This window comes from Oncorhynchus kisutch, linkage group LG26 (assembly GCF_002021735.2).
Source record: "Oncorhynchus kisutch isolate 150728-3 linkage group LG26, Okis_V2, whole genome shotgun sequence".
In the NCBI taxonomy this organism is placed as follows: Eukaryota; Metazoa; Chordata; class Actinopteri; order Salmoniformes; family Salmonidae; genus Oncorhynchus; species Oncorhynchus kisutch.
Genome location: NC_034199.2, coordinates 46,704,260 through 46,730,337, shown reverse-complemented (window position 1 = coordinate 46,730,337; position 26,078 = coordinate 46,704,260). Strand labels below are relative to the sequence as shown.

General features: G+C 41.6%; 1 protein-coding gene across 1 annotated transcript in view; it reads right to left on the bottom strand.

Annotated features, from left to right (window-relative positions):
• Positions 1-26,078, bottom strand: part of LOC109881045 (zinc finger protein 804A) — a 176,519-nt gene that overhangs the window by 20,396 nt on the left and 130,045 nt on the right. Inside the window, exon 2 of the mRNA XM_031806052.1 lies at positions 8,689-8,838. Coding sequence (XP_031661912.1) covers positions 8,689-8,838 — 150 coding nt within the window. The remainder of the gene's footprint in view (positions 1-8,688; positions 8,839-26,078) is intronic.

The following is a 26,078-nucleotide window of genomic DNA, read 5'->3' as shown; positions in this document are numbered from 1 at the left end:
AGTGCATTATATAGTGAATAGGGGGCCATGTAGTGCATTATATAGTGCATAGGGGGCCATGTAGTGCACTATATAGGGAATAGGGGGCCATGTAGTGCATTATATAGTGAATAGGGGGCCATGTAGTGCATTATATAGGGAATAGGGGGCCATGTAGTGCATTATATAGGGAATAGGGGGCCATGTAGTGCATTATATAGTGAATAGGGGGCCATGTAGTGCATTATATAGGGAATAGGGGGCCATGTAGTGCACTATATAGTGAATAGGGGGCCATGTAGTGCATTATATAGGGAATAGGGGGCCATGTAGTGCATTATATAGGGAATAGGGGACCATGTAGTGCACTATATAGGGAATAGGGGGCCATGTAGTGCACTATATAGTGAATAGGGGGCCATGTAGTGCATTATATAGTGAATAGGGGGCCATGTAGTGCACTATATAGTGAATAGGGGGCCATGTAGTGCATTATATAGTGAATAGGGGGCCATGTAGTGCACTATATAGTGAATAGGGGGCCATGTAGTGCATTATATAGTGAATAGGGGGCCATGTAGTGCACTATATAGGGAATAGGGGGCCATGTAGTGCATTATATAGTGAATAGGGGGCCATGTAGTGCACTATATAGGGAATAGGGGGCCATGTAGTGCATTATATAGTGAATAGGGGGCCATGTAGTGCACTATATAGGGAATAGGGGGCCATGTAGTGCATTATATAGTGAATAGGGGGCCATGTAGTGCACTATATAGTGAATAGGGGTCCATGTAGTGCATTATATAGTGAATAGGGGGCCATGTAGTGCATTATATAGTGAATAGGGGGCCATGTAGTGCATTATATAGTGAATAGGGGGCCATGTAGTGCACTATATAGTGAATAGGGGGCCATGTAGTGCATTATATAGTGAATAGGGGGCCATGTAGTGCACTATATAGTGAATAGGGGGCCATGTAGTGCATTATATAGTGAATAGGGGGCCATGTAGTGCACTATATAGTGAATAGGGGGCCATGTAGTGCATTATATAGTGAATAGGGGGCCATGTAGTGCACTATATAGTGAATAGGGGGCCATGTAGTGCATTATATAGTGAATAGGGGGCCATGTAGTGCACTATATAGGGAATAGGGAGCCATGTAGTGCATTATATAGTGAATAGGGGGCCATGTAGTGCACTATATAGGGAATAGGGGGCCATGTAGTGCATTATATAGTGAATAGGGGGCCATGTAGTGCACTATATAGTGAATAGGGGGCCATGTAGTGCACTATATAGTGAATAGGGGGCCATGTAGTGCACTATATAGTGAATAGGGGGCCATGTAGTGCACTATATAGTGAATAGGGGGCCATGTAGTGCATTATATAGTGAATAGGGGGCCATGTAGTGCACTATATAGTGAATAGGGGGCCATGTAGTGCACTATATAGTGAATAGGGGGCCATGTAGTGCACTATATAGTGAATAGGGGGCCATGTAGTGCATTATATAGTGAATAGGGGGCCATGTAGTGCATTATATAGTGAATAGGGGGCCATGTAGTGCATTATATAGTGAATAGGGGGCCATGTAGTGCATTATATAGTGAATAGGGGGCCATGTAGTGCACTATATAGGGAATAGGGGGCCATGTAGTGCATTATATAGTGAATAGGGGGCCATGTAGTGCATTATATAGTGAATAGGGGGCCATGTAGTGCATTATATAGTGAATAGGGGGCCATGTAGTGCATTATATAGTGAATAGGGGGCCATGTAGTGCACTATATAGGGAATAGGGGGCCATGTAGTGCACTATATAGTGAATAGGGGGCCATGTAGTGCATTATATAGTGAATAGGGGGCCATGTAGTGCACTATATAGTGAATAGGGGGCCATGTAGTGCATTATATAGTGAATAGGGGGCCATGTAGTGCATTATATAGTGAATAGGGGGCCATGTAGTGCACTATATAGGGAATAGGGGGCCATGTAGTGCATTGTATAGTGAATAGGGGGCCATGTAGTGCACTATATAGGGAATAGGGGGCCATGTAGTGCACTACATAGATAATAGGGGGCCATGTAGTGCACTATATAGGGAAGAGGATTGTAAAGGATAGGAGCCATTGTATTGTTGTCTGTTGTTTCCCTACCACCACCACAATAAACTCAGCATAAAAAGAAACATCCCTTTTTCAGGACCCCTGATCCAAATAACTTCACAGATCTTCATTGTAAAGGATTTAAATTAAACACTGTTTCCCATGCTTGTTCAATGAACCATAAACAATTAATGAACACGAACGATCGTTAAGACACTAACAGATTACAAACCGTACTAAATTCAGGTCACAGTTATGAAAACTTAGGACACTAAAGAGGCCTTTCTACTGACTCTGAAAAACACCAAAAGAAAGATGCCCAAGGTCCCTGCTCATCTGCGTGAACGTGCCTTAGGCATGCTGCAAGGAGGCATGAGGACTGCAGATGTGGCCAGGGCAATAAATTGCAATGTCCGTACTGTGAGACACCTAAAACAGTGCTACAGAGAGACAGGATGGACAGCTGATCTTCCTAGCAGTGGCAGACCACGTGTAACAACACCTGCACAGGATCGGTACATCCAAACATCACACCTGCGGGACAGGTACAGGATGGCAACAACAACTGCCCGAGATACACCAGGAACGCACAATCCCTCTATCAGTGCTCAGACTGTCCGCAATAGGCTAAGAGAGGCTGGACTGAGGGCTTGCAGGTCCTCACCAGACATCACCGGCAACAACGTCTCCTATGGGCACAAACCCACCGTCGCTGGACCAGACAGGACTAGCAAAAAGTACTCTTCACTGACGAGTCGTAGTTTTGTCTCACCAGGGGTGATGGTCATATTCGTGTTTATCGTCGAAGGAATGAGCATTACACTGAGGCCTGCACTCTGGAGCGGGATCTGGAGGTAGAGGGTCCATCATGGTCTGGGGCGGTGTGTCATTTTAATTCCAAACTACAACATTTTCAGACAAGATAGAACTGCCAAAGGGGGCGGTGTTGCAATCTACTGCAAAGATAGCCTGCAGAGTTCTGTCCTACTATCCAGGTCTGTACCCAAACAATTTGAACTTCTACTTTTAAAAATCCACCTCTCTAAAAACAAGTCTCTCACCGTTGCCGCCTGCTATAGACCACCCTCTGCCCCCAGCTGTGCTCTGGACACCATATGTGAACTGATTGCCCCCCATCTATCTTCAGAGTTCGTGCTGCTAGGCGACCTAAACTGGAACATGCTTAACACCCCAGCCATCCTACAATCTAAACTTGATGCCCTCAATCTCACACAAATTATCAATGAACCTACCAGGTACCTCCCCAAAGCCTTAAACACGGGCACCCTCATAGATATCATCCTAACCAACTTCCCCTCTAAATACACCTCTGCTGTCTTCAACCAAGATCTCAGCGATCACTGCCTCATTGCCTGCATCCATAATGGGTCAGCGGTCAAACGACCTCCACTCATCACTGTAAAACGCTCCCTGAAACACTTCTGCGAGCAGGCCTTTCTAATCGACCTGGCCGGGGTATCCTGGAAGGATATTGATCTCATCCCGTCAGTAGAGGATGCCTGGATATTTTTTTTAAATGCCTTCCTAACCATCTTAAATAAACATGCCCCATTCAAGAAATTTAGAACCAGGAACAGATATAGCCCTTGGTTCTCCCCAGACCTGACTGCCCTTAACCAACACAAAAACATCCTATGGTGTTCTGCATTAGCATCGAACAGCCCCCGTGATATGCAACTGTTCAGGGAAGCTAGAAACCATTATACACAGGCAGTTAGAAAAGCCAAGGCTAGCTTTTTCAAGCAGAAATTTGCTTCCTGCAACACTAACTCAAAAAGGTTCTGGGACACTGTAAAGTCCATGGAGAATAAGAACACCTCCTCCCAGCTGCCCACTGCACTGAAGATAGGAAACACTGTCACCACTGATAAATCCACCATAATTGAGAATTTCAATAAGCATTTTTCTACGGCTGGCCATGCTTTCCACCTGGCTACTCCTACCCCGGACAACAGCACTGCACCCCCAACAGCAACTCGCCCAAGCCTTCCCCATTTCTCCTTCTCCCAAATCCATTCAGCTGATGTTCTGAAAGAGCTGCAAAATCTGGACCCCTACAAATCAGCCGGGCTAGACAATCTGGACCCTTTCTTTCTAAAATTATCTGCCGAAATTGTTGCCACCCCTATTACTAGCCTGTTCAACCTCTCTTTCGTGTCATCTGAGATTCCCAAAGATTGGAAAGCAGCTGCAGTCATCCCCCTCTTCAAAGGGGGGGACACTCTTGACCCAAACTGCTACAGACCTATATCTATCCTACCGTGCCTTTCTAAGGTCTTCGAAAGCCAAGTCAACAAACAGATTACCGACCATTTCGAATCTCATCATACCTTCTCTGCTATGCAATCTGGTTTCAGAGCTGGTCATGGGTGCACCTCAGCCACGCTCAAGGTCCTAAACGATATCTTAACCGCCATCGATAAGAAGCATTACTGTGCAGCCGTATTCATTGATCTGGCCAAGGCTTTCGACTCTGTCAATCACCATATCCTCATCGGCAGACTCGACACTCTTGGTTTCTCAAATGATTGCCTCGCCTGGTTCACCAACTACTTCTCTGATAGAGTTCAGTGTGTCAAATCGGAGGGTCTGCTGTCCGGACCTCTGGCAGTCTCTATGGGGGTGCCACAGGGTTCAATTCTTGGACCGACTCTCTTCTCTTTATACATCAATGAGGTCGCTCTTGCTGCTGGTGAGTCCCTGATCCACCTCTACGCAGACGACGACGATTCTGTATACTTCCGGCCCTTCTTTGGACACTGTGTTAACAACCCTCCAGGCAAGCTTCAATGCCATACAACTCTCCTTCCGTGGCCTCCAATTGCTCTTAAATACAAGTAAAACTAAATGCATGCTCTTCAACCGATCGCTACCTGCACCTACCCGCCTGTCCAACATCACTACTCTGGACGGCTCTGACTTAGAATACGTGGACAACTACAAATACTTAGGTGTCTGGTTAGACTGTAAACTCTCCTTCCAGACCCATATCAAACATCTCCAATCCAAAGTTAAATCTAGAATTGGCATCCTATTTCGCAACAAAGCATCCTTCACTCATGCTGCAAAACATACCCTTGTAAAACTGACCATCCTACCAATCCTCGACTTTGGCGATGTCATTTACAAAATAGCCTCCAATACCCTACTCTACAAATTGGATGCAGTCTATCACAGTGCAATCCGTTTTATCACCAAAGCCCCATATACTATCCACCATTGCGACCTGTACGCTCTCGTTGGCTGGCCCTCGCTTCATACTCGTCGCCAAACCCACTGGCTCCATGTCATCTACAAGACCCTGCTAGGTAAAGTCCCCCCTTATCTCAGCTCGCTGGTCACCATAGCATCTCCCACCTGTAGCACACGCTTCAGCAGGTATATCTCTCTAGTCACCCCCAAAACCAATTCTTTCTTTGGCCGCCTCTCCTTCCAGTTCTCTGCTGCCAATGACTGGAACGAACTACAAAAATCTCTGAAACTGGAAACACTTATTTCCCTCACTAGCTTTAAGCACCAACTGTCAGAGCAGCTCACAGATTACTGCACCTGTACATAGACCACCTATAATTTAGCCCAAACAACTACCTCTTTCCCAACTGTATTTAATTTTAATTAATTTATTTATTTTGCTCCTTTGCACCCCATTATTTTTATTTCTACTTTGCACATTCTTCCATTGCAAAACTACCATTCCAGTATTTTACTTGCTATATTGTATTTACTTTGCCATCATGGCCTTTTTTGCCTTTACCTCCCTTCTCACCTCATTTGCTCACATTGTATATAGACTTGTTTATACTGCATTATTGACTGTATGTTTGTTTTTACTCCATGTGTAACTCTGTGTCGTTTTATCTGTCGAACTGCTTTGCTTTATCTTGGCCAGGTCGCAATTGTAAATGAGAACTTGTTCTCAACTTGCCTACCTGGTTAAATAAAGGTAAAATAAAATAAATAAAATAAAAGTGTCGCAGCATCATTAGACTGAGCTTGTTGTCATTGCAGGCAATCTCAACGCTGTGCGTTACAGGGAAGACATCCTCCTCCCTCATGTGGTACCCTTCCTGCAGCCTCATGACCCTCCAGCATGAAAATGCCATTAGCCATGCTGCTCATTCTGTGCATGATTTCCTGGAACACAGGAATGTCAGTGTTCTGTCATGGCCAGCAAAGAGCCCGGATCTCAATCCCATCGAGCACGTCTGGGACCTGTTGGATCGGAGGATGAAGACTAGGGCCATTCCCCCAGAAATGTCCGGGACTTGCAGGTTCCTTAGTGTAAGAGTGGGGTAACATCTCACAGCAAGAACTGGCAAATCTGGTGCAGTCCATGAGGAGGAGATGCACTGCAGTACTTAATGCAGCTGGTGGCCACACCAGATACTGACTGTTACATTGAATTTTGTCCCCCCCTTTGTTCAGGGACACATTATTCAATTTCTGTTAGTCACATGTCTGTGGAACTTGTTCATTTTATGTCTCAGTTGTTGAATCTTGTTATGTTGATACAAATGTGCAGGGGTACGAGGTAGTAATGAGGCTATATACAAGGAGTACCAGTACTGAGTCAATGTGCAGGGGTGCGAGGTAGTAATGAGGCTATATACAAGGAGTACCAGTACTGAGTCAATGTGCAGGGGTGCAAGGTAGTGGAGGTGACTGAGGTAATATGTACAGTACCAGTCAAAAGTTTGGACACATCTACTCATTCAAGGGTTTTTCTTTATTTTTACTATTTTCTACATTGTAGAATAATAGTGAAGACATCAAAACTTTGAAATAACAAATGTGTTAAAAAATGTTAAACAAATATTTTTTTTGATTTTTGAATTCTTCAAAGTAGCCACCCTTTGCCTTGATGACAGCTTTGCACTCTAGACGAAAATCTGGTTCAGTCTTGTTTCCACCAGACCCTGGGATATGAATCCTCCTTTCAGCAGGACAATAACTTAAAACACAATGCCAAATCTACAATGGCATTGCTTACCAAGAAAACAATTAATGTTCTAGAGTGGCCGAGTTACAGTTTTTACTTAAATCAACTTGAAAATCTATAGCAAAATGGTTGCCTAGCAATGATCAACAACCATTTTGACAGAGGATGAAGAATTTTGAAAAGAATAACAGGCAAATATTGTACAATCCAGGTGTGGAAATCTCTTAGAGACTTACCCAGTAAGACTCACGGCTGTAATCACTACCAAAGGTGCTTCTACAATGAATTAACTCAGGGGTGTGAATACTTATGAAAATTAGATATTTCTTTATTCCATTTTCAATATATTTGCTAAATTTTCTAAAAACATGTTTTCACTTTGTCATTATGGAGAATTGTGTGTAGATGGGGTGAAAACAATTACTTTAATCCATTTTGATTTCAGGATTACTCAACAAAATGTGTAATAAGTCAAGGTGTATGAATACATTCTGAAGGCAGTGTTGGTAGGCCAACAACAACAACAACAACTAGAACAATAACAACAGCAACACCAACATTGGCCCCATATGAATTATGGACCTCGGAGTTGAAATTGAAAGTGTACCTCTGCAATTGCTACAGGACCCTTCACAAAGGGCTACAGCCATTGACCACTGTATAGTATATACAGAACCCTTCATACACGGTTACAGCCATTGACCACTGTATAGTATATACAGGACCCTTCACAAAGGGCTACAGCCATTGACCACTGTATAGTATATACAGGACCCTTCATACACGGTTACAGCCATTGACCACTGTATAGTATATACAGGACCCTTCATACACGGCTACAGCCATTGACCACTGTATAGTATATACAGGACCCTTCACAAAGGGCTACAGCCATTGACCACTGTATAGTATATACAGGACCCTTCACAAAGGGCTACAGCCATTGACCACTGTATAGTATATACAGGACCCTTCACAAAGGGCTACAGCCATTGACCACGGTATAGTATATACAGGACCCTTCATACACGGTTACAGCCATTGACCACTGTATAGTATATACAGGACCCTTCATACACGGCTACAGCCATTGACCACTGTATAGTATATACAGGACCCTTCACAAAGGGCTACAGCCATTGACCACTGTATAGTATATACAGGACCCTTCACAAAGGGCTACAGCCATTGACCACTGTATAGTATATACAGGACCCTTCACAAAGGGCTACAGCCATTGACCACGGTATAGTATATACAGGACCCTTCATACACGGTTACAGCCATTGACCACTGTATAGTATATACAGGACCCGTCATACACAGTTACAGCCATTGACCACTGTATAGTATATACAGAACCCTTCATACACGGTTACAGCCATTGACCACGGTATACTATATACAGGACCCTTCATACAGGTTAACTTACATTGTTTGTCTTGTGCCATTGCAACCTACTGTGTCACATTTTTTTTTTAACAAATGTGTCTTAGTCACACAGTGTTTACCCATTTGTCTAGTCAATGAACACCTCAATTTTGTGTACAAAAGATTAACAAACGATTAAACAATCTTAAGGTTGAATACAATGTGTTAGAAGTGTGTGTGTGTGTGTTCACAGGTCCATTACCTGTTTGTGAGCATGGTCATAAGAGTTAATGTGGTTGTCAAACTCCTGATGCTTGTAGTACTGCTTGTCACACAGATCACAGTAGAAGTTGGCCTTCAGGTCCTCCAAGGCTTTGGCCATGGTCGCCGTCCTCTCCTTCTCCGCGTAGTCCTGGAAGAAACAACAAGGACAACACCACCTCTGTCAGGGAGGGAATCTAACTTATATCTCAACTCAAATCAAATCAAAGCGTATTGGTCACATACACATGGTTAGCAGAGGTTTATGCGAGCGTATCGAAACGCTTAAAGAATTAGATTCCCTCCCTGACACTGAAATCAAATTATATCTCAGCTCAGTGACAGAGAGGGAATCTAATTCTATCTCAGCTCAGTGTCAGAGGGATTCTAATTCTATCTCAGCTCAGTGACAGAGAGGGAATCTAATTATATCTCAGCTCAGTGAAAGATAAGGAATCTAATTATATCTCAGCTCAGTGACAGAGAGGGATTCTAATTATATCTCAGCTCAGTGACAGAGAGGGATTCTAATTATATCTCAGCTCAGTGACAGAGAGGGAATCTAATTCTATCTCAGCTCAGTGTCAGAGGGATTCTAATTCTATCTCAGCTCAGTGACAGAGAGGGAATCTAATTATATCTCAGCTCAGTGAAAGATAAGGAATCTAATTATATCTCAGCTCAGTGACAGAGAGGGATTCTAATTATATCTCAGCTCAGTGACAGAGAGGGATTCTAATTATATCTCAGCTCAGTGACAGAGAGGGATTCTAATTATATCTCAGCTCAGTGTCAGAGGGAATATAATTCTATCTCAGCTCAGTGACAGAGAGGGAATCTAATTTTATCTCAGCTCAGTGACAGATAAGGAATCTAATTATATCTCAGCTCAGTGACAGAGGGGGATTCTGATTCTATCTCAGCTCAGTGACAGAGAGGGAATCTAATTATATCTCAGCTCAGTGTCAGAGGGATCCTGATTCTATCTCAGCTCAGTGAAAGATAAGGAGTCTAATTATATCTCAGCTCAGTGACAGATAAGGAGTCTAATTCTATCTCAGCTCAGTGAAAGATAAGGAGTCTAATTCTATCTCAGCTCAGTGACAGATAAGGAGTCTAATTATATCTCAGCTCAGTGACAGATAAGGAGTCTAATTATATCTCAGCTCAGTGACAGATAAGGAGTCTAATTCTATCTCAGCTCAGTGACAGATAAGGAGTCTAATTATATCTCAGCTCAGTGACAGATAAGGAATCTAATTATATCTCAGCTCAGTGACAGAGGGGGATTCTGATTCTATCTCAGCTCAGTGACAGAGAGGGAATCTAATTATATCTCAGCTCAGTGTCAGAGGGATCCTAATTATTTCTCAGCTCAGTGACAGATAAGGAGTCTAATTATATCTCAGCTCAGTGACAGAGAGGGAGTCTAATTATATCTCAGCTCAGCAAAACTGGTTGAAATTAAATCCTTACAAGTGGATAAAAAACAGTAGATTATAATGACCTTATACTGTATGGCAGTGATGTCCCTATAGAATACATTATATTGTGTGGCAGTGATGTCCCTATAGAATACATTATACTGTCTGGCAGTGATGTTCCTATAGAATACATTATACTGTCTGGCAGTGAAGTCCCTATAGAATACATTATACTGTGTGGCAGTGATGTCCCTATAGAATACATTATACTGTATGGCAGTGATGTCCCTATAGAATACATTATACTGTATGGCAGTGATGTCCCTATAGAATACATTATACTGTGTGGCAGTGATGTCCCTATAGAATACATTATACTGTGTGGCAGTGATGTCCCTATAGAATACATTATACTGTGTGGCAGTGATGTCCCTATAGAATACATTATACTGTGTGGCAGTGATGTCCCTATAGAATACATTATACTGTGTGGCAGTGATGTCCCTATAGAATACATTATACTGTGTGACAGTGATGTCCCTATAGAATACATTATACTGTGTGGCAGTGATGTCCCTATAGAATACATTATACTGTGTGGCAGTGATGTCCCTATAGAATACATTATACTGTGTGGCAGTGATGTCCCTATAGAATACATTATACTGTGTGGCAGTGATGTCCCTATAGAATACATTATACTGTGTGGCAGTGATGTCCCTATAGAATACATTATACTGTGTGGCAGTGATGTCCCTATAGAATACATTATACTGTCTGGCAGTGAAGTCCCTATAGAATACATTATACTGTGTGGCAGTGATGTCCCTATAGAATACATTATACTGTGTGGCAGTGATGTCCCTATAGAATACATTATACTGTGTGGCAGTGATGTCCCTATAGAATACATTATACTGTGTGACAGTGATGTCCCTATAGAATACATTATACTGTGTGGCAGTGATGTCCCTATAGAATACATTATACTGTGTGGCAGTGATGTCCCTATAGAATACATTATACTGTGTGGCAGTGATGTCCCTATAGAATACATTATACTGTGTGGCAGTGATGTCCCTATAGAATACATTATACTGTCTGGCAGTGAAGTCCCTATAGAATACATTATACTGTGTGGCAGTGATGTCCCTATAGAATACATTATACTGTCTGGCAGTGAAGTCCCTATAGAATACATTATACTGTGTGGCAGTGATGTCCCTATAGAATACATTATACTGTATGGCAGTGATGTCCCTATAGAATACATTATACTGTATGGCAGTGATGTCCCTATAGAATACATTATACTGTGTGGCAGTGATGTCCCTATAGAATACATTATACTGTGTGGCAGTGATGTCCCTATAGAATACATTATACTGTGTGGCAGTGATGTCCCTATAGAATACATTATACTGTGTGGCAGTGATGTCCCTATAGAATACATTATACTGTGTGGCAGTGATGTCCCTATAGAATACATTATACTGTGTGACAGTGATGTCCCTATAGAATACATTATACTGTGTGGCAGTGATGTCCCTATAGAATACATTATACTGTGTGGCAGTGATGTCCCTATAGAATACATTATACTGTCTGGCAGTGAAGTCCCTATAGAATACATTATACTGTGTGGCAGTGATGTCCCTATAGAATACATTATACTGTCTGGCAGTGAAGTCCCTATAGAATACATTATACTGTGTGGCAGTGATGTCCCTATAGAATACATTATACTGTATGGCAGTGATGTCCCTATAGAATACATTATACTGTATGGCAGTGATGTCCCTATAGAATACATTATACTGTGTGGCAGTGATGTCCCTATAGAATACATTATACTGTGTGGCAGTGATGTCCCTATAGAATACATTATACTGTGTGGCAGTGATGTCCCTATAGAATACATTATACTGTGTGGCAGTGATGTCCCTATAGAATACATTATACTGTGTGGCAGTGATGTCCCTATAGAATACATTATACTGTGTGACAGTGATGTCCCTATAGAATACATTATACTGTGTGGCAGTGATGTCCCTATAGAATACATTATACTGTGTGGCAGTGATGTCCCTATAGAATACATTATACTGTGTGGCAGTGATGTCCCTATAGAATACATTATACTGTGTGGCAGTGATGTCCCTATAGAATACATTATACTGTGTGGCAGTGATGTCCCTATAGAATACATTATACTGTGTGGCAGTGATGTCCCTATAGAATACATTATACTGTGTGACAGTGATGTCCCTATAGAATACATTATACTGTGTGGCAGTGATGTCCCTATAGAATACATTATACTGTGTGGCAGTGATGTCCCTATAGAATACATTATACTGTGTGGCAGTGATGTCCCTATAGAATACATTATACTGTGTGGCAGTGATGTCCCTATAGAATACATTATACTGTCTGGCAGTGAAGTCCCTATAGAATACATTATACTGTGTGGCAGTGATGTCCCTATAGAATACATTATACTGTCTGGCAGTGAAGTCCCTATAGAATACATTATACTGTGTGGCAGTGATGTCCCTATAGAATACCTTATACTGTGTGGCAGTGATGTCCCTATAGAATACATTATACTGTGTGGCAGTGATGTCCCTATAGAATACATTATACTGTATGGCAGTGATGTCCCTATAGAATACATTATACTGTATGGCAGTGATGTCCCTATAGAATACATTATACTGTGTGGCAGTGATGTCCCTATAGAATACATTATACTGTGTGGCAGTGATGTCCCTATAGAATACATTATACTGTGTGGCAGTGATGTCCCTATAGAATACATTATACTGTGTGGCAGTGATGTCCCTATAGAATACATTATACTGTGTGGCAGTGATGTCCCTATAGAATACATTATACTGTCTGGCAGTGAAGTCCCTATAGAATACATTATACTGTGTGGCAGTGATGTCCCTATAGAATACATTATACTGTCTGGCAGTGAAGTCCCTATAGAATACATTATACTGTGTGGCAGTGATGTCCCTATAGAATACCTTATACTGTGTGGCAGTGATGTCCCTATAGAATACATTATACTGTGTGGCAGTGATGTCCCTATAGAATACATTATACTGTATGGCAGTGATGTCCCTATAGAATACATTATACTGTATGGCAGTGATGTCCCTATAGAATACATTATACTGTGTGGCAGTGATGTCCCTATAGAATACATTATACTGTGTGGCAGTGATGTCCCTATAGAATACATTATACTGTGTGGCAGTGATGTCCCTATAGAATACATTATACTGTGTGGCAGTGATGTCCCTATAGAATACATTATACTGTGTGGCAGTGATGTCCCTATAGAATACATTATACTGTGTGACAGTGATGTCCCTATAGAATACATTATACTGTGTGGCAGTGATGTCCCTATAGAATACATTATACTGTGTGGCAGTGATGTCCCTATAGAATACATTATACTGTGTGGCAGTGATGTCCCTATAGAATACATTATACTGTGTGGCAGTGATGTCCCTATAGAATACATTATACTGTGTGGCAGTGATGTCCCTATAGAATACATTATACTGTGTGGCAGTGATGTCCCTATAGAATACATTATACTGTGTGACAGTGATGTCCCTATAGAATACATTATACTGTGTGGCAGTGATGTCCCTATAGAATACATTATACTGTGTGGCAGTGATGTCCCTATAGAATACATTATACTGTGTGGCAGTGATGTCCCTATAGAATACATTATACTGTGTGGCAGTGATGTCCCTATAGAATACATTATACTGTCTGGCAGTGAAGTCCCTATAGAATACATTATACTGTGTGGCAGTGATGTCCCTATAGAATACATTATACTGTCTGGCAGTGAAGTCCCTATAGAATACATTATACTGTGTGGCAGTGATGTCCCTATAGAATACCTTATACTGTGTGGCAGTAATGTCCCTATAGAATACATTATACTGTGTGGCAGTGATGTCCCTATAGAATACATTATACTGTGTGGCAGTGATGTCCCTATAGAATACATTATACTGTGTGGCAGTGATGTCCCTATAGAATACATTATACTGTGTGTCAGTGATTTCCCTATAGAATACATTATACTGTGTGGCAGTGATGTCCCTATAGAATACATTATACTGTGTGGCAGTGATGTCCCTATAGAATACATTATACTGTGTGGCAGTGATGTCCCTATAGAATACATTATACTGTGTGGCAGTGATGTCCCTATAGAATACATTATACTGTATGGCAGTGATGTCCCTATAGAATACATTATACTGTGTGGCAGTGATGTCCCTATAGAATATATTATACTGTGTGGCAGTGATGTCCCTATAGAATACATTATACTGTGTGGCAGTGATGTCCCTATAGAATACATTATACTGTATGGCAGTGATGTCCCTATAGAATACATTATACTGTGTGGCAGTGATGTCCCTATAGAATACATTATACTGTGTGGCAGTGATGTCCCTATAGAATACATTATACTGTGTGGCAGTGATGTCCCTATAGAATACATTATACTGTGTGGCAGTGATGTCCCTATAGAATACATTATACTGTGTGGCAGTGATGTCCCTATAGAATACATTATACTGTGTGACAGTGATGTCCCTATAGAATACATTATACTGTGTGGCAGTGATGTCCCTATAGAATACATTATACTGTGTGGCAGTGATGTCCCTATAGAATACATTATACTGTGTGGCAGTGATGTCCCTATAGAATACATTATACTGTGTGGCAGTGATGTCCCTATAGAATACATTATACTGTGTGGCAGTGATGTCCCTATAGAATACATTATACTGTGTGGCAGTGATGTCCCTATAGAATACATTATACTGTGTGACAGTGATGTCCCTATAGAATACATTATACTGTGTGGCAGTGATGTCCCTATAGAATACATTATACTGTGTGGCAGTGATGTCCCTATAGAATACATTATACTGTGTGGCAGTGATGTCCCTATAGAATACATTATACTGTGTGGCAGTGATGTCCCTATAGAATACATTATACTGTCTGGCAGTGAAGTCCCTATAGAATACATTATACTGTGTGGCAGTGATGTCCCTATAGAATACATTATACTGTCTGGCAGTGAAGTCCCTATAGAATACATTATACTGTGTGGCAGTGATGTCCCTATAGAATACCTTATACTGTGTGGCAGTGATGTCCCTATAGAATACATTATACTGTGTGGCAGTGATGTCCCTATAGAATACATTATACTGTATGGCAGTGATGTCCCTATAGAATACATTATACTGTATGGCAGTGATGTCCCTATAGAATACATTATACTGTGTGGCAGTGATGTCCCTATAGAATACATTATACTGTGTGGCAGTGATGTCCCTATAGAATACATTATACTGTGTGGCAGTGATGTCCCTATAGAATACATTATACTGTGTGGCAGTGATGTCCCTATAGAATACATTATACTGTGTGGCAGTGATGTCCCTATAGAATACATTATACTGTCTGGCAGTGAAGTCCCTATAGAATACATTATACTGTGTGGCAGTGATGTCCCTATAGAATACATTATACTGTCTGGCAGTGAAGTCCCTATAGAATACATTATACTGTGTGGCAGTGATGTCCCTATAGAATACCTTATACTGTGTGGCAGTGATGTCCCTATAGAATACATTATACTGTGTGGCAGTGATGTCCCTATAGAATACATTATACTGTATGGCAGTGATGTCCCTATAGAATACATTATACTGTATGGCAGTGATGTCCCTATAGAATACATTATACTGTGTGGCAGTGATGTCCCTATAGAATACATTATACTGTGTGGCAGTGATGTCCCTATAGAATACATTATACTGTGTGGCAGTGATGTCCCTATAGAATACATTATACTGTGTGGCAGTGATGTCCCTATAGAATACATTATACTGTGTGGCAGTGATGTCCCTATAGAATACATTATACTGTGTGACAGTGATGTCCCTATAGAATACATTATACTGTGTGGCAGTGATGTCCCTATAGAATACATTATACTGTGTGGCAGTGATGTCCCTATAGAATACATTATACTGTGTGGCAGTGATGTCCCTATAGAATACATTATACTGTGTGGCAGTGATGTCCCTATAGAATACATTATACTGTGTGGCAGTGATGTCCCTATAGAATACATTATACTGTGTGGCAGTGATGTCCCTATAGAATACATTATACTGTGTGACAGTGATGTCCCTATAGAATACATTATACTGTGTGGCAGTGATGTCCCTATAGAATACATTATACTGTGTGGCAGTGATGTCCCTATAGAATACATTATACTGTGTGGCAGTGATGTCCCTATAGAATACATTATACTGTGTGGCAGTGATGTCCCTATAGAATACATTATACTGTCTGGCAGTGAAGTCCCTATAGAATACATTATACTGTGTGGCAGTGATGTCCCTATAGAATACATTATACTGTCTGGCAGTGAAGTCCCTATAGAATACATTATACTGTGTGGCAGTGATGTCCCTATAGAATACCTTATACTGTGTGGCAGTAATGTCCCTATAGAATACATTATACTGTGTGGCAGTGATGTCCCTATAGAATACATTATACTGTGTGGCAGTGATGTCCCTATAGAATACATTATACTGTGTGGCAGTGATGTCCCTATAGAATACATTATACTGTGTGTCAGTGATTTCCCTATAGAATACATTATACTGTGTGGCAGTGATGTCCCTATAGAATACATTATACTGTGTGGCAGTGATGTCCCTATAGAATACATTATACTGTGTGGCAGTGATGTCCCTATAGAATACATTATACTGTGTGGCAGTGATGTCCCTATAGAATACATTATACTGTATGGCAGTGATGTCCCTATAGAATACATTATACTGTGTGGCAGTGATGTCCCTATAGAATATATTATACTGTGTGGCAGTGATGTCCCTATAGAATACATTATACTGTGTGGCAGGGATTTCCCTATAGAATACATTATACTGTGTGGCAGTGATGTCCCTATAGAATACATTATACTGTGTGGCAGTGATGTCCCTATAGAATACATTATACTGTGTGGCAGTGATGTCCCTATAGAATACATTATACTGTGTGGCAGTGATGTCCCTATAGAATACATTATACTGTGTGGCAGTGATGTCCCTATAGAATACATTATACTGTGTGTCAGTGATTTCCCTATAGAATACATTATACTGTGTGGCAGTGATGTCCCTATAGAATACATTATACTGTGTGGCAGTGATGTCCCTATAGAATACATTATACTGTGTGGCAGTGATAGAATACGTTATTCACACGGTTGACTATATCTTTCTAACATTCTATATGAATACACCACAGTAATGTTGCTACTGTGTGCGTGTCCGTGCTTGGTGTTGACCGGGGTTTTCTGACAACGTTGTTCTACGCTATACCAGAGTCAGATAGAAACAGATGACTCTACAGGGGGTATACTATTTTACCCTCAGATTTTAATAACAGACACGTTGTTCACGTCCTCTTGATTTCTATGCATCATTTGCAAAGTGGGATGTTTTGTAGTACGTGTAGCGCCTTTTAATATAATGCTCCTTGAAAACCCAATTCATCTGATTCACCTGGATCCCAATTTTCTCCTTTTTGATATTTGGTATTGAATATTGATTTTCAGCAAAATGGAGATGAGGGTAGTTTCACTGGGAGGGGGGGGGGGTTAGATCATATTTGAAATCTAATTTATTCAAAGGTGGCAATCTGCAGTTGTTACATCTATATTTGGACTTATAAATAATGATATGTACCTATTGATTCTTGAAGAATATAACCTATAGATAAATGCCTTATGAGCTTAGTTCAACTGTCGCACCGCATCACAAACCCAAAATAGAAGCTTGTTTCACCTTGTTTGTAAACAAGGTCAATTTAAACAAACACCGTATAGCCTCTAACCATGGTCAAAACTATAACGTTGATATCATGGCTGGCCAATCCTTGCATCCATATCTCTGTCTATGAATTTATAGAGTAGCTACATTGCATCCAGGTTCGGTCCCTGAGATGATTACCAAAACAGTGGCTGGGATTACACTTTGTTATTGTTACTATTTGCGGATTGCCACTTTAATACTTAGGATATATGGAAACGTGTACATTCAAAGCTCATGTTAGATAAAGAGATGTATTAAAACTTCCAATTCCCCAAAGGTGTCCTGTTCAAACATCCCAGAGGCCAGAGAAGAAGATAGTAACATCATTCACGCTTTAAATCTATTTACACTATACCTCATCCTTTAGTGCTGACATGAAAACCACAATGAAGCCCTGGATAGATCCTCCTGAAAGGTGAAATCACACCGTCAACACATATAAAAGCCCCCAAAAAAATACCCAGCGGACATGTGACAATGGTTGCATTTTGACACAGGTATAAGATTAGACTTCAAACAGCTATAGTTGAACCCTGAGACGAACTTTCATCGATGTTTAAAAACGCTATATAGTGCACTACTGTTGAACTGAGCCTTAACTGAGTGGCGGCAGGGTAACCTAGTGGTTAGAGCGTTGGACTAGTAATCGGAAGGTTACAAGTTCAAATCACCCGAGCTGACAAGTTACATATCTGTCGGTTTGCCCCTGAACAGGCAGTTAATCCACTGTTCCTAGGCCGTCATTGAAAATAAGAAGTTGTTCTTAGCTGACTTGCCTGGTTAAATAAATAAATCAAATAAAAATGGATTCCTATATGGTGAACAGGGTGCCATATCAGACACACACTTGTTCAGGTTAAACCCTCTGCTTTTAAAATATTGAGTCATCTGTCCATTGGTACATATCTGAACTGAAGAGGCTTAGTGGTTCTATACCCGTCAATCAGTTCAGGAGGCTTAGTGGGTATTTTTTCCTCAATGAGTGCAGGACGCAAAGTGGCTCAAATTGCTGTCCAATAATATTGTCATTAATGGGGAGAGAACCCACTCAGGCCATTGTGTGGGGTCAGTCCCGACATGGACCTCACCACTTAACGCTGATATCACAGTCCATTACAGACCCAGAGAGGTGTAATGGTGTGTGTGTGTGCGTGTGCGTGTGCGTGTGCGTGTGTGTGTGTGTGTGTGTGTGTGCCTGTGCCTGTGCGTGTGCCTGTGCGTGTGTCTGTGCGTGTGCATGCGTGTGTGCGTGTGTGTGTGCGTGTGTGTGTGCGTGCCTGTTGTCAAGTGTTCAGATGTGCTGTGAAAATGCCTTCTGTGGCTAAATATTATAGACTAAAACAAGTGATTCTAATTGAAACCAGTAGCAAGCAACACACTTCAACATCAACACAATTCATTATCAGCCCATGCTGGGGGAAAATGTGAATCTATAAATCAGACAATTGGTCTTAATACACAGGTGGAATTAAATGTGAAATGGAAAAAGCAATGCATCGAAGGTATTCGTAACAAGTAACCCTGGATATATATATATATGTGTTGATTTGTTAGGTTAGGACCTGTATCAATGATTCATTAGAATGGTGGATCTACTGTTTCAAATTATGGTTTCAAATCTCAAGATTGGATCCAGCTTTGGGCTCTATATAGTTTAATGATCATATATGCAACCGTATCTTACTCTCAAGAGCTCTAATTAATGCTCGCTTAATCGCATTCATTTTTTTTTTAAATGTAAGATCAGAGAAATTAGTGGGGAAAGATAATTTTATGAAGTTCATGCGAGTTCAAAAAAGGCAAGTCATCAGTAAAATCTCTAACGAGGATGTATTAACCTCAATATACTGTACCCTTCAAACACATGGGGGCAGGGGGCGGGGGGCGGGGGGGGGGGGGCAGAGCTTAGGCAATTAAACAACAACAAAACAAGAGGAAGTGGTGTGAAGCTGTGAAGTCATTTACACTGCAGATAGATCCATTCACCGTTAGTGAACCAAGGCTCGGTGGGGTGCTGGGAGAGAAGCTAACCGTCTGAGCCGCTGTGCCACAGCTCTCCCCCCTTTCTCCCTCTCCTACACCTCCCCTCCACCCAGTCACTCTGCCGAGCCAGACCTCTACCCCTCTAAACTACCGAGACACGGTCCCCCTTCTACCATCCCCTTCCACCAGACACTAAATTACAAAACACAGGGGGTCTGGACTCTCAAGGGTATTCAGGCTACTTTTGTAGCAGGAAAGGAGAACATAGCTATACAGAACATAAACTGAACAAAAATATGATATATATAAATATATAATATATAATATATAATATATAAATATATAAATATGCAAAATGTAAAGTTTTGGTCCCATGTTTCATGAGATTAAATCAAAGATCCCAGAATCTTTTACATAAACACAAAAAGCGTATTTCTTTCAAATGTTGGGCACAAATGTGTTTACGTCCCTGTTACTGAGAATTTCTCCTTTGCCAAGATAATCCACCTGACAGGTGTATCAAGAAGCTGATCAATACACAGGTGCACCTTGTGTTGGGGACAATAAAAGGACACCCTAAAATGTGCAGTTTTGTCACACAACACAATGCCACAGATGTCTCAAGTTTTGAGGGAGTATGCAATTGGCGTGCTGACTGTAGGACTGTCCACTAGAGCCGTTGCTAGAGAATGTAATGTTGATTTTTCTACCATAAGCCGCTCCAACGTCGTTTTAGAGAATTTGGCGGTACGTCCAACGGGCCTCACAACTACAGAACATTTGTAACCACCAGGACCTCCACATCCGAATTCTTCACCTGCGGGATCGTCTGAGCTGTTGAAACGGTTGGTTTGCACAACCACAGTATTTATGCAGAAACGGTCAGAAACCGACTCAAGTAAGCTTATCTGCGTGCTCTTCGTCCTCACCAGGGTCTTGACTTGACTGCATTTTGGCATCTTAACTAACTCCAGTGGACAAATGCTCTCCTTCGATGGCCACTGGCACGCTGGATAAGTGTGCTCTTCATGGATGAGTCCCGGTTTCAACTGTACCGGGCAGATGGCAGACCACGTGTATGGCGTTGATGGCAGTGGGGTTATGGTGTTTGCTGATGTCAACGTTGTGAACAGAGTGCCCCATGGTGGCAGTGGGGTTATGGTGTTGGCTGATGTCAACATTGTGAACAGAGTGCCCCATGGTGGCAGTGGAGTTATGGTATGGGCAGGGATAAGCTACAGACAACGAACACACTTGCATTTTATCAATGGCAATATGAATGCACAGAGATACCGTGATGAGATCCTGAGGCCCATTGCTATGCCTCACGTTTCAGCATGATAATTCACGGCCCCATGTCTCAAGGATCTGTACACAATTCCTAGAAGCTGAAAATGTCCCATATCTTCCATGGCCTGCGTACTCACCAGACATGACACACATTGAGCATGTTTGGGATGCTCTGGATCAACGTGTATGACAACGTGTTCCAGTTACCGCCAACAACCAGCAACTTCGCACAGCCAGTGAAGAGGAGTGGGACAACATTCCACAGGCCGCAATCAACAGCCTGATCAACTCTATGTGAAGGAGATGTGTTGTGCTGCATGAGGCAAACGGTGGGTCACACCAGATACTGACTGGTTTTCTGATCCACACCTCTACCTTTATTTTTTTTAAAGGTATCTGTGACCAACAGAAGCATATCTGTATTCCCAGTCATGTTAAATCCATAGATTAGGGCCTAGTGAATTTATTTCAATTGACTGATTTCCTCATATGAACTGTAACTCAGTAAAAAAAAAGAATTGTTGGATTGTTGCATTTACACTTTTGTTCAGTGTAGAAACATCCACCACAGTCGTCTGGTTTGTTCAGTGTATAAACATCCACCACAGTCGTCTGGTTTGTTCAGTGTAGAAACATCCACCACAGTCGTCTGGTTTGTTCAGTGTATAAACATCCACCACAGTCGTCTGGTTTGTTCAGTGTATAAACATCCACCACAGTCGTCTGGTTTGTTCAGTGTAGAAACATCCACCACAGTCGTCTGGTTTGTTCAGTGTATAAACATCCACCACAGTCGTCTGGTTTGTTCAGTGTAGAAACATCCACCACAGTCGTCTGGTTTGTTCAGTGTAGAAACATCCACCACAGTCGTCTGGTTTGTTCAGTGTAGAAACATCCACCACAGTCGTCTGGTTTGTTCAGTGTATAAACATCCACCACAGTCGTCTGGTTTGTTCAGTGTATAAACATCCACCACAGTCGTCTGGTTTGTTCAGTGTAGAAACATCCACCACAGTCATCTGGTTTGTTCAGTGTAGAAACATCCACCACAGTCGTCTGGTTTGTTCAGTGTAGAAACATCCATGGTAGCCAATCTATTCACACGTTCTCTGCAGCGAGAAAATAACACATAGCTATGCTACCGTTGTCTGGTTAGCAACACTAGGCTAGGCTAACCAACACCACATGATTTTCCCTCTGCACAGGCTAATGCTAATACACAGGTTTGTCCCATTAAAGAGCGCTATAACTAACCCAAAGTTTTCTCCCTTTGTAGAGGCTAACGCTAATACACAGGTTTGACCCTTTGCAGAGCGCTGTAGCTAACCCATTGTTTTCTCCCTCTGAAGAGGCTAATGCTAATACAAAGGTTTGTCTCTTTGCAGAGCGCTATAGCTAACCTATAGTTTTCTCCCTCTGCAGAGGCTAATGCTAATACAAAGGTTTGTCTCTTTGCAGAGCGCTATAGCTAACCTATAGTTTTCTCCCTCTGCAGAGGCTAATGCTAATACAAAGTTTTGTCTCTTTGCAGAGCGCTATAGCTAACCTATATTTTTCTCCCTCTGCAGAGGCTAATACAAAGGTTTGTCTCTTTGCAGAGCGCTATAGCTAACCTATAGTTTTCTCCCTCTGCAGAGGCTAATGCTAATACAAAGGTTTGTCTCTTTGCAGAGCGCTATAGCTAACCCATATGTTTCTCCCTCTGCAGTGCAATAGCTAACGCTACCCATAGGGTTGTCCCTCTGCAGAGCTCTGAGGCTAACCCACAGGACAATGCACAGCTCCAGCCCAGCCTCTCTCTCCCTCTGAGAGAAGTGTATTATTATCAATCACGGTAACTGTGTTATTCCCCTGGGCTAGGAGTACAGAGAGGTCCCGAGCATGGACTATTAGACTACAATGACACGTAATCTCACTGTTTAACCCAATCTCATTGACTAAAGCTGAGGCCACGTGAAAATGAAATTTTTTAAGTGAACCGTTTTATGAGGGGAACCTTTTAGCCGATTTTCTTTAATTTTAGAATGACATTAGAACATCAAAAGACAGAGTATTTATAAAGCAGAGGACGTCTTTATGTCTTTACTAAAACACATCTCCAAACAGAAGTGGCACGCAGGGCCTGTAGACTGGAGCTGTACAGTTAACACACTGTAGGAAGAATACACTAAACAGGAAAAAACTCTGCTGAAACATGAAGGATCAAACTTACAGGAAGTAGGCCTACTTGGGAGTACGATAACACTATAGTTGCGCCTATACATTGATCGTCACTCACATCTCTTCACTGATTGTGATGGGTAACCTCATCGCAACAGACGAGACAGACGGTATAGATTTGCTTTCAAAATCCATCTGTGTTTGGATTGATGTTGTTCCACAAAAAGGAGTGTGTGTGGGACGGGGACGGGGACGGGGACGGGGGGGGGTGCGGATTCAAAAAATAATTGATCCTAAGAAGCCAGAGGTTGACAACCATGAGCCATAATATTATCAAGAACATGAAGTCCTTCGATATTATGAAAACAAATAAAGATCTATATACAGTGTCTTGCGAAAGTATTCGGCCCCCTTGAACTTTGCGACCTTTTGCCACATTTCAGGCTTCAAACATAAAGATATAAAACTGTATTTTTTTGTGAAGAATCAACAACAAGTGGAACACAATCATGAAGTGGAACAACATTTATTGGATATTTCAAACTTTTTTAACAAATCAAAAACTTATTCAGCCCCCTTAAGTTAATACTTTGTAGCACCACCTTTTGCTGCGATTACAGCTGTAAGTCGCTTGGGGTATGTCTCTATCAGTTTTGCACATCGAGAGACTGAACATTTTTCCCATTCCTCCTTGCAAAACAGCTTGAGCTCAGTGAGGTTGGATGGAGAGCATTTGTGAACAGCAGTTTTCAGTTCTTTCCACAGATTCTTGATTGGATTCAGGTCTGGACTTTGACTTGGCCATTCTAACACCTGGATATGTTTATTTTTGAACCATTCCATTGTAGATTTTGCTTTATGTTTTGGATCATTGTCTTGTTGGAAGACAAATCTCCGTCCCAGTCTCAGGTCTTTTGCAGACTCCATCAGGTTTTCTTCCAGAATGGTCCTGTATTTGGCTCCATCCATCTTCCCATCAATTTTAACCATCTTCCCTGTCCCTGCTGAAGAAAAGCAGGCCCAAACCATGATGCTGCCACCACCATGTTTGACAGTGGGGATGGTGTGTTCAGGGTGATGAGCTGTGTTGCTTTTACGCCAAACATAACGTTTTGCATTGTTGCCAAAAAGTTCAATTTTGGTTTCATCTGACCAGAGCACCTTCTTCCACATGTTTGGTGTGTCTCCCAGGTGGCTTGTGGCAAACCTTAAACAACACTTTTTATGGATATCTTTAAGAAATGGCTTTCTTCTTGCCACTCTTCCATAAAGGCCAGATTTGTGCAATATATGACTGATTGTTGTCCTATGGACAGAGTCTCCCACCTCAGCTGTAGATCTCTGCAGTTCATCCAGAGTGATCATGGGCCTCTTGGCTGCATCTCTGATCAGTCTTCTCCTTGTATGAGCTGAAAGTTTAGAGGGACGGCCAGGTCTTGGTAGATTTGCAGTGGTCTGATGCTCCTTCCATTTCAATATTATCGCTTGCACAGTGCTCCTTGGGATGTTTAAAGCTTGGGAAATATTTTTGTATCCAAATCCGGCTTTAAACTTCTTCACAAGAGTATCTCGGACCTGCCTGGTGTGTTCCTTGTTCTTCATGATGCTCTCTGCGCTTTTAACGGACCTCTGAGACTATCACAGTGCAGGTGCATTTATACGGAGACTTGATTACACACAGGTGGATTGTATTTATCATCATTAGTCATTTAGGTCAACATTGGATCATTCAGAGATCCTCACTGAACTTCAGGAGAGAGTTTGCTGTACTGAAAGTAAAGGGGCTGAATAATTTTGCACGCCCAATTTTTCAGTTTTTGATTTGTTAAAAAAGTTTGAAAAATCCAATAAATGTCGTTCCACTTCATGATTGTGTCCCACTTGTTGTTGATTCTTCACAAAAAAATACAGTTTTATATCTTTATGTTTGAAGCCTGAAATGTGGCAAAAGGTCGCAAAGTTCAAGGGGGGCGAATACTTTCGCAAGGCACTGTAATTCCTATTTATTCACCATGAATATTTCTAGAGCCCTTCAAAACTACTTATTGGAAAATTGAAATGGAATTTCTCTCTAAACTATTATACTTTCAGGGAAGCTTGCATAATTTAGCAGGAAGTAGATAACTGAAATTATTAGCTTTGCAAATTGTATTCAGAAAATACTATTGTAAATTCATGTATGCTCTCCATCTCTTCGGTAAAAGTGCCCACAGGGTATTGAGTGGAAAACTCCTCTTTTAAAACACCTTAAGAGATATTCCATTGCTAATCCACTTGTAGACCAGGGAAAAGATCATCGAGGACATCAACCACCCGATCCACGGCCTGTTCACCCCGCTATCATCCAGAAGGACAGGTCCGAACAGCTGCATCACAGCTTCTATCTCTCGGCCATCAGACTGTTAAACAGCCATCACTAACAAAGGTATCACTAGTCACTTTAAATAACGCCACATCAAAAATGTTAACATATAAATATGAGATGAGTTGTGTAGAATATACAGTATTCTATACCATCTACTGCATCTTGGGACCGAGAGACTGAAAACCAGCTTCTATCTCAGGGC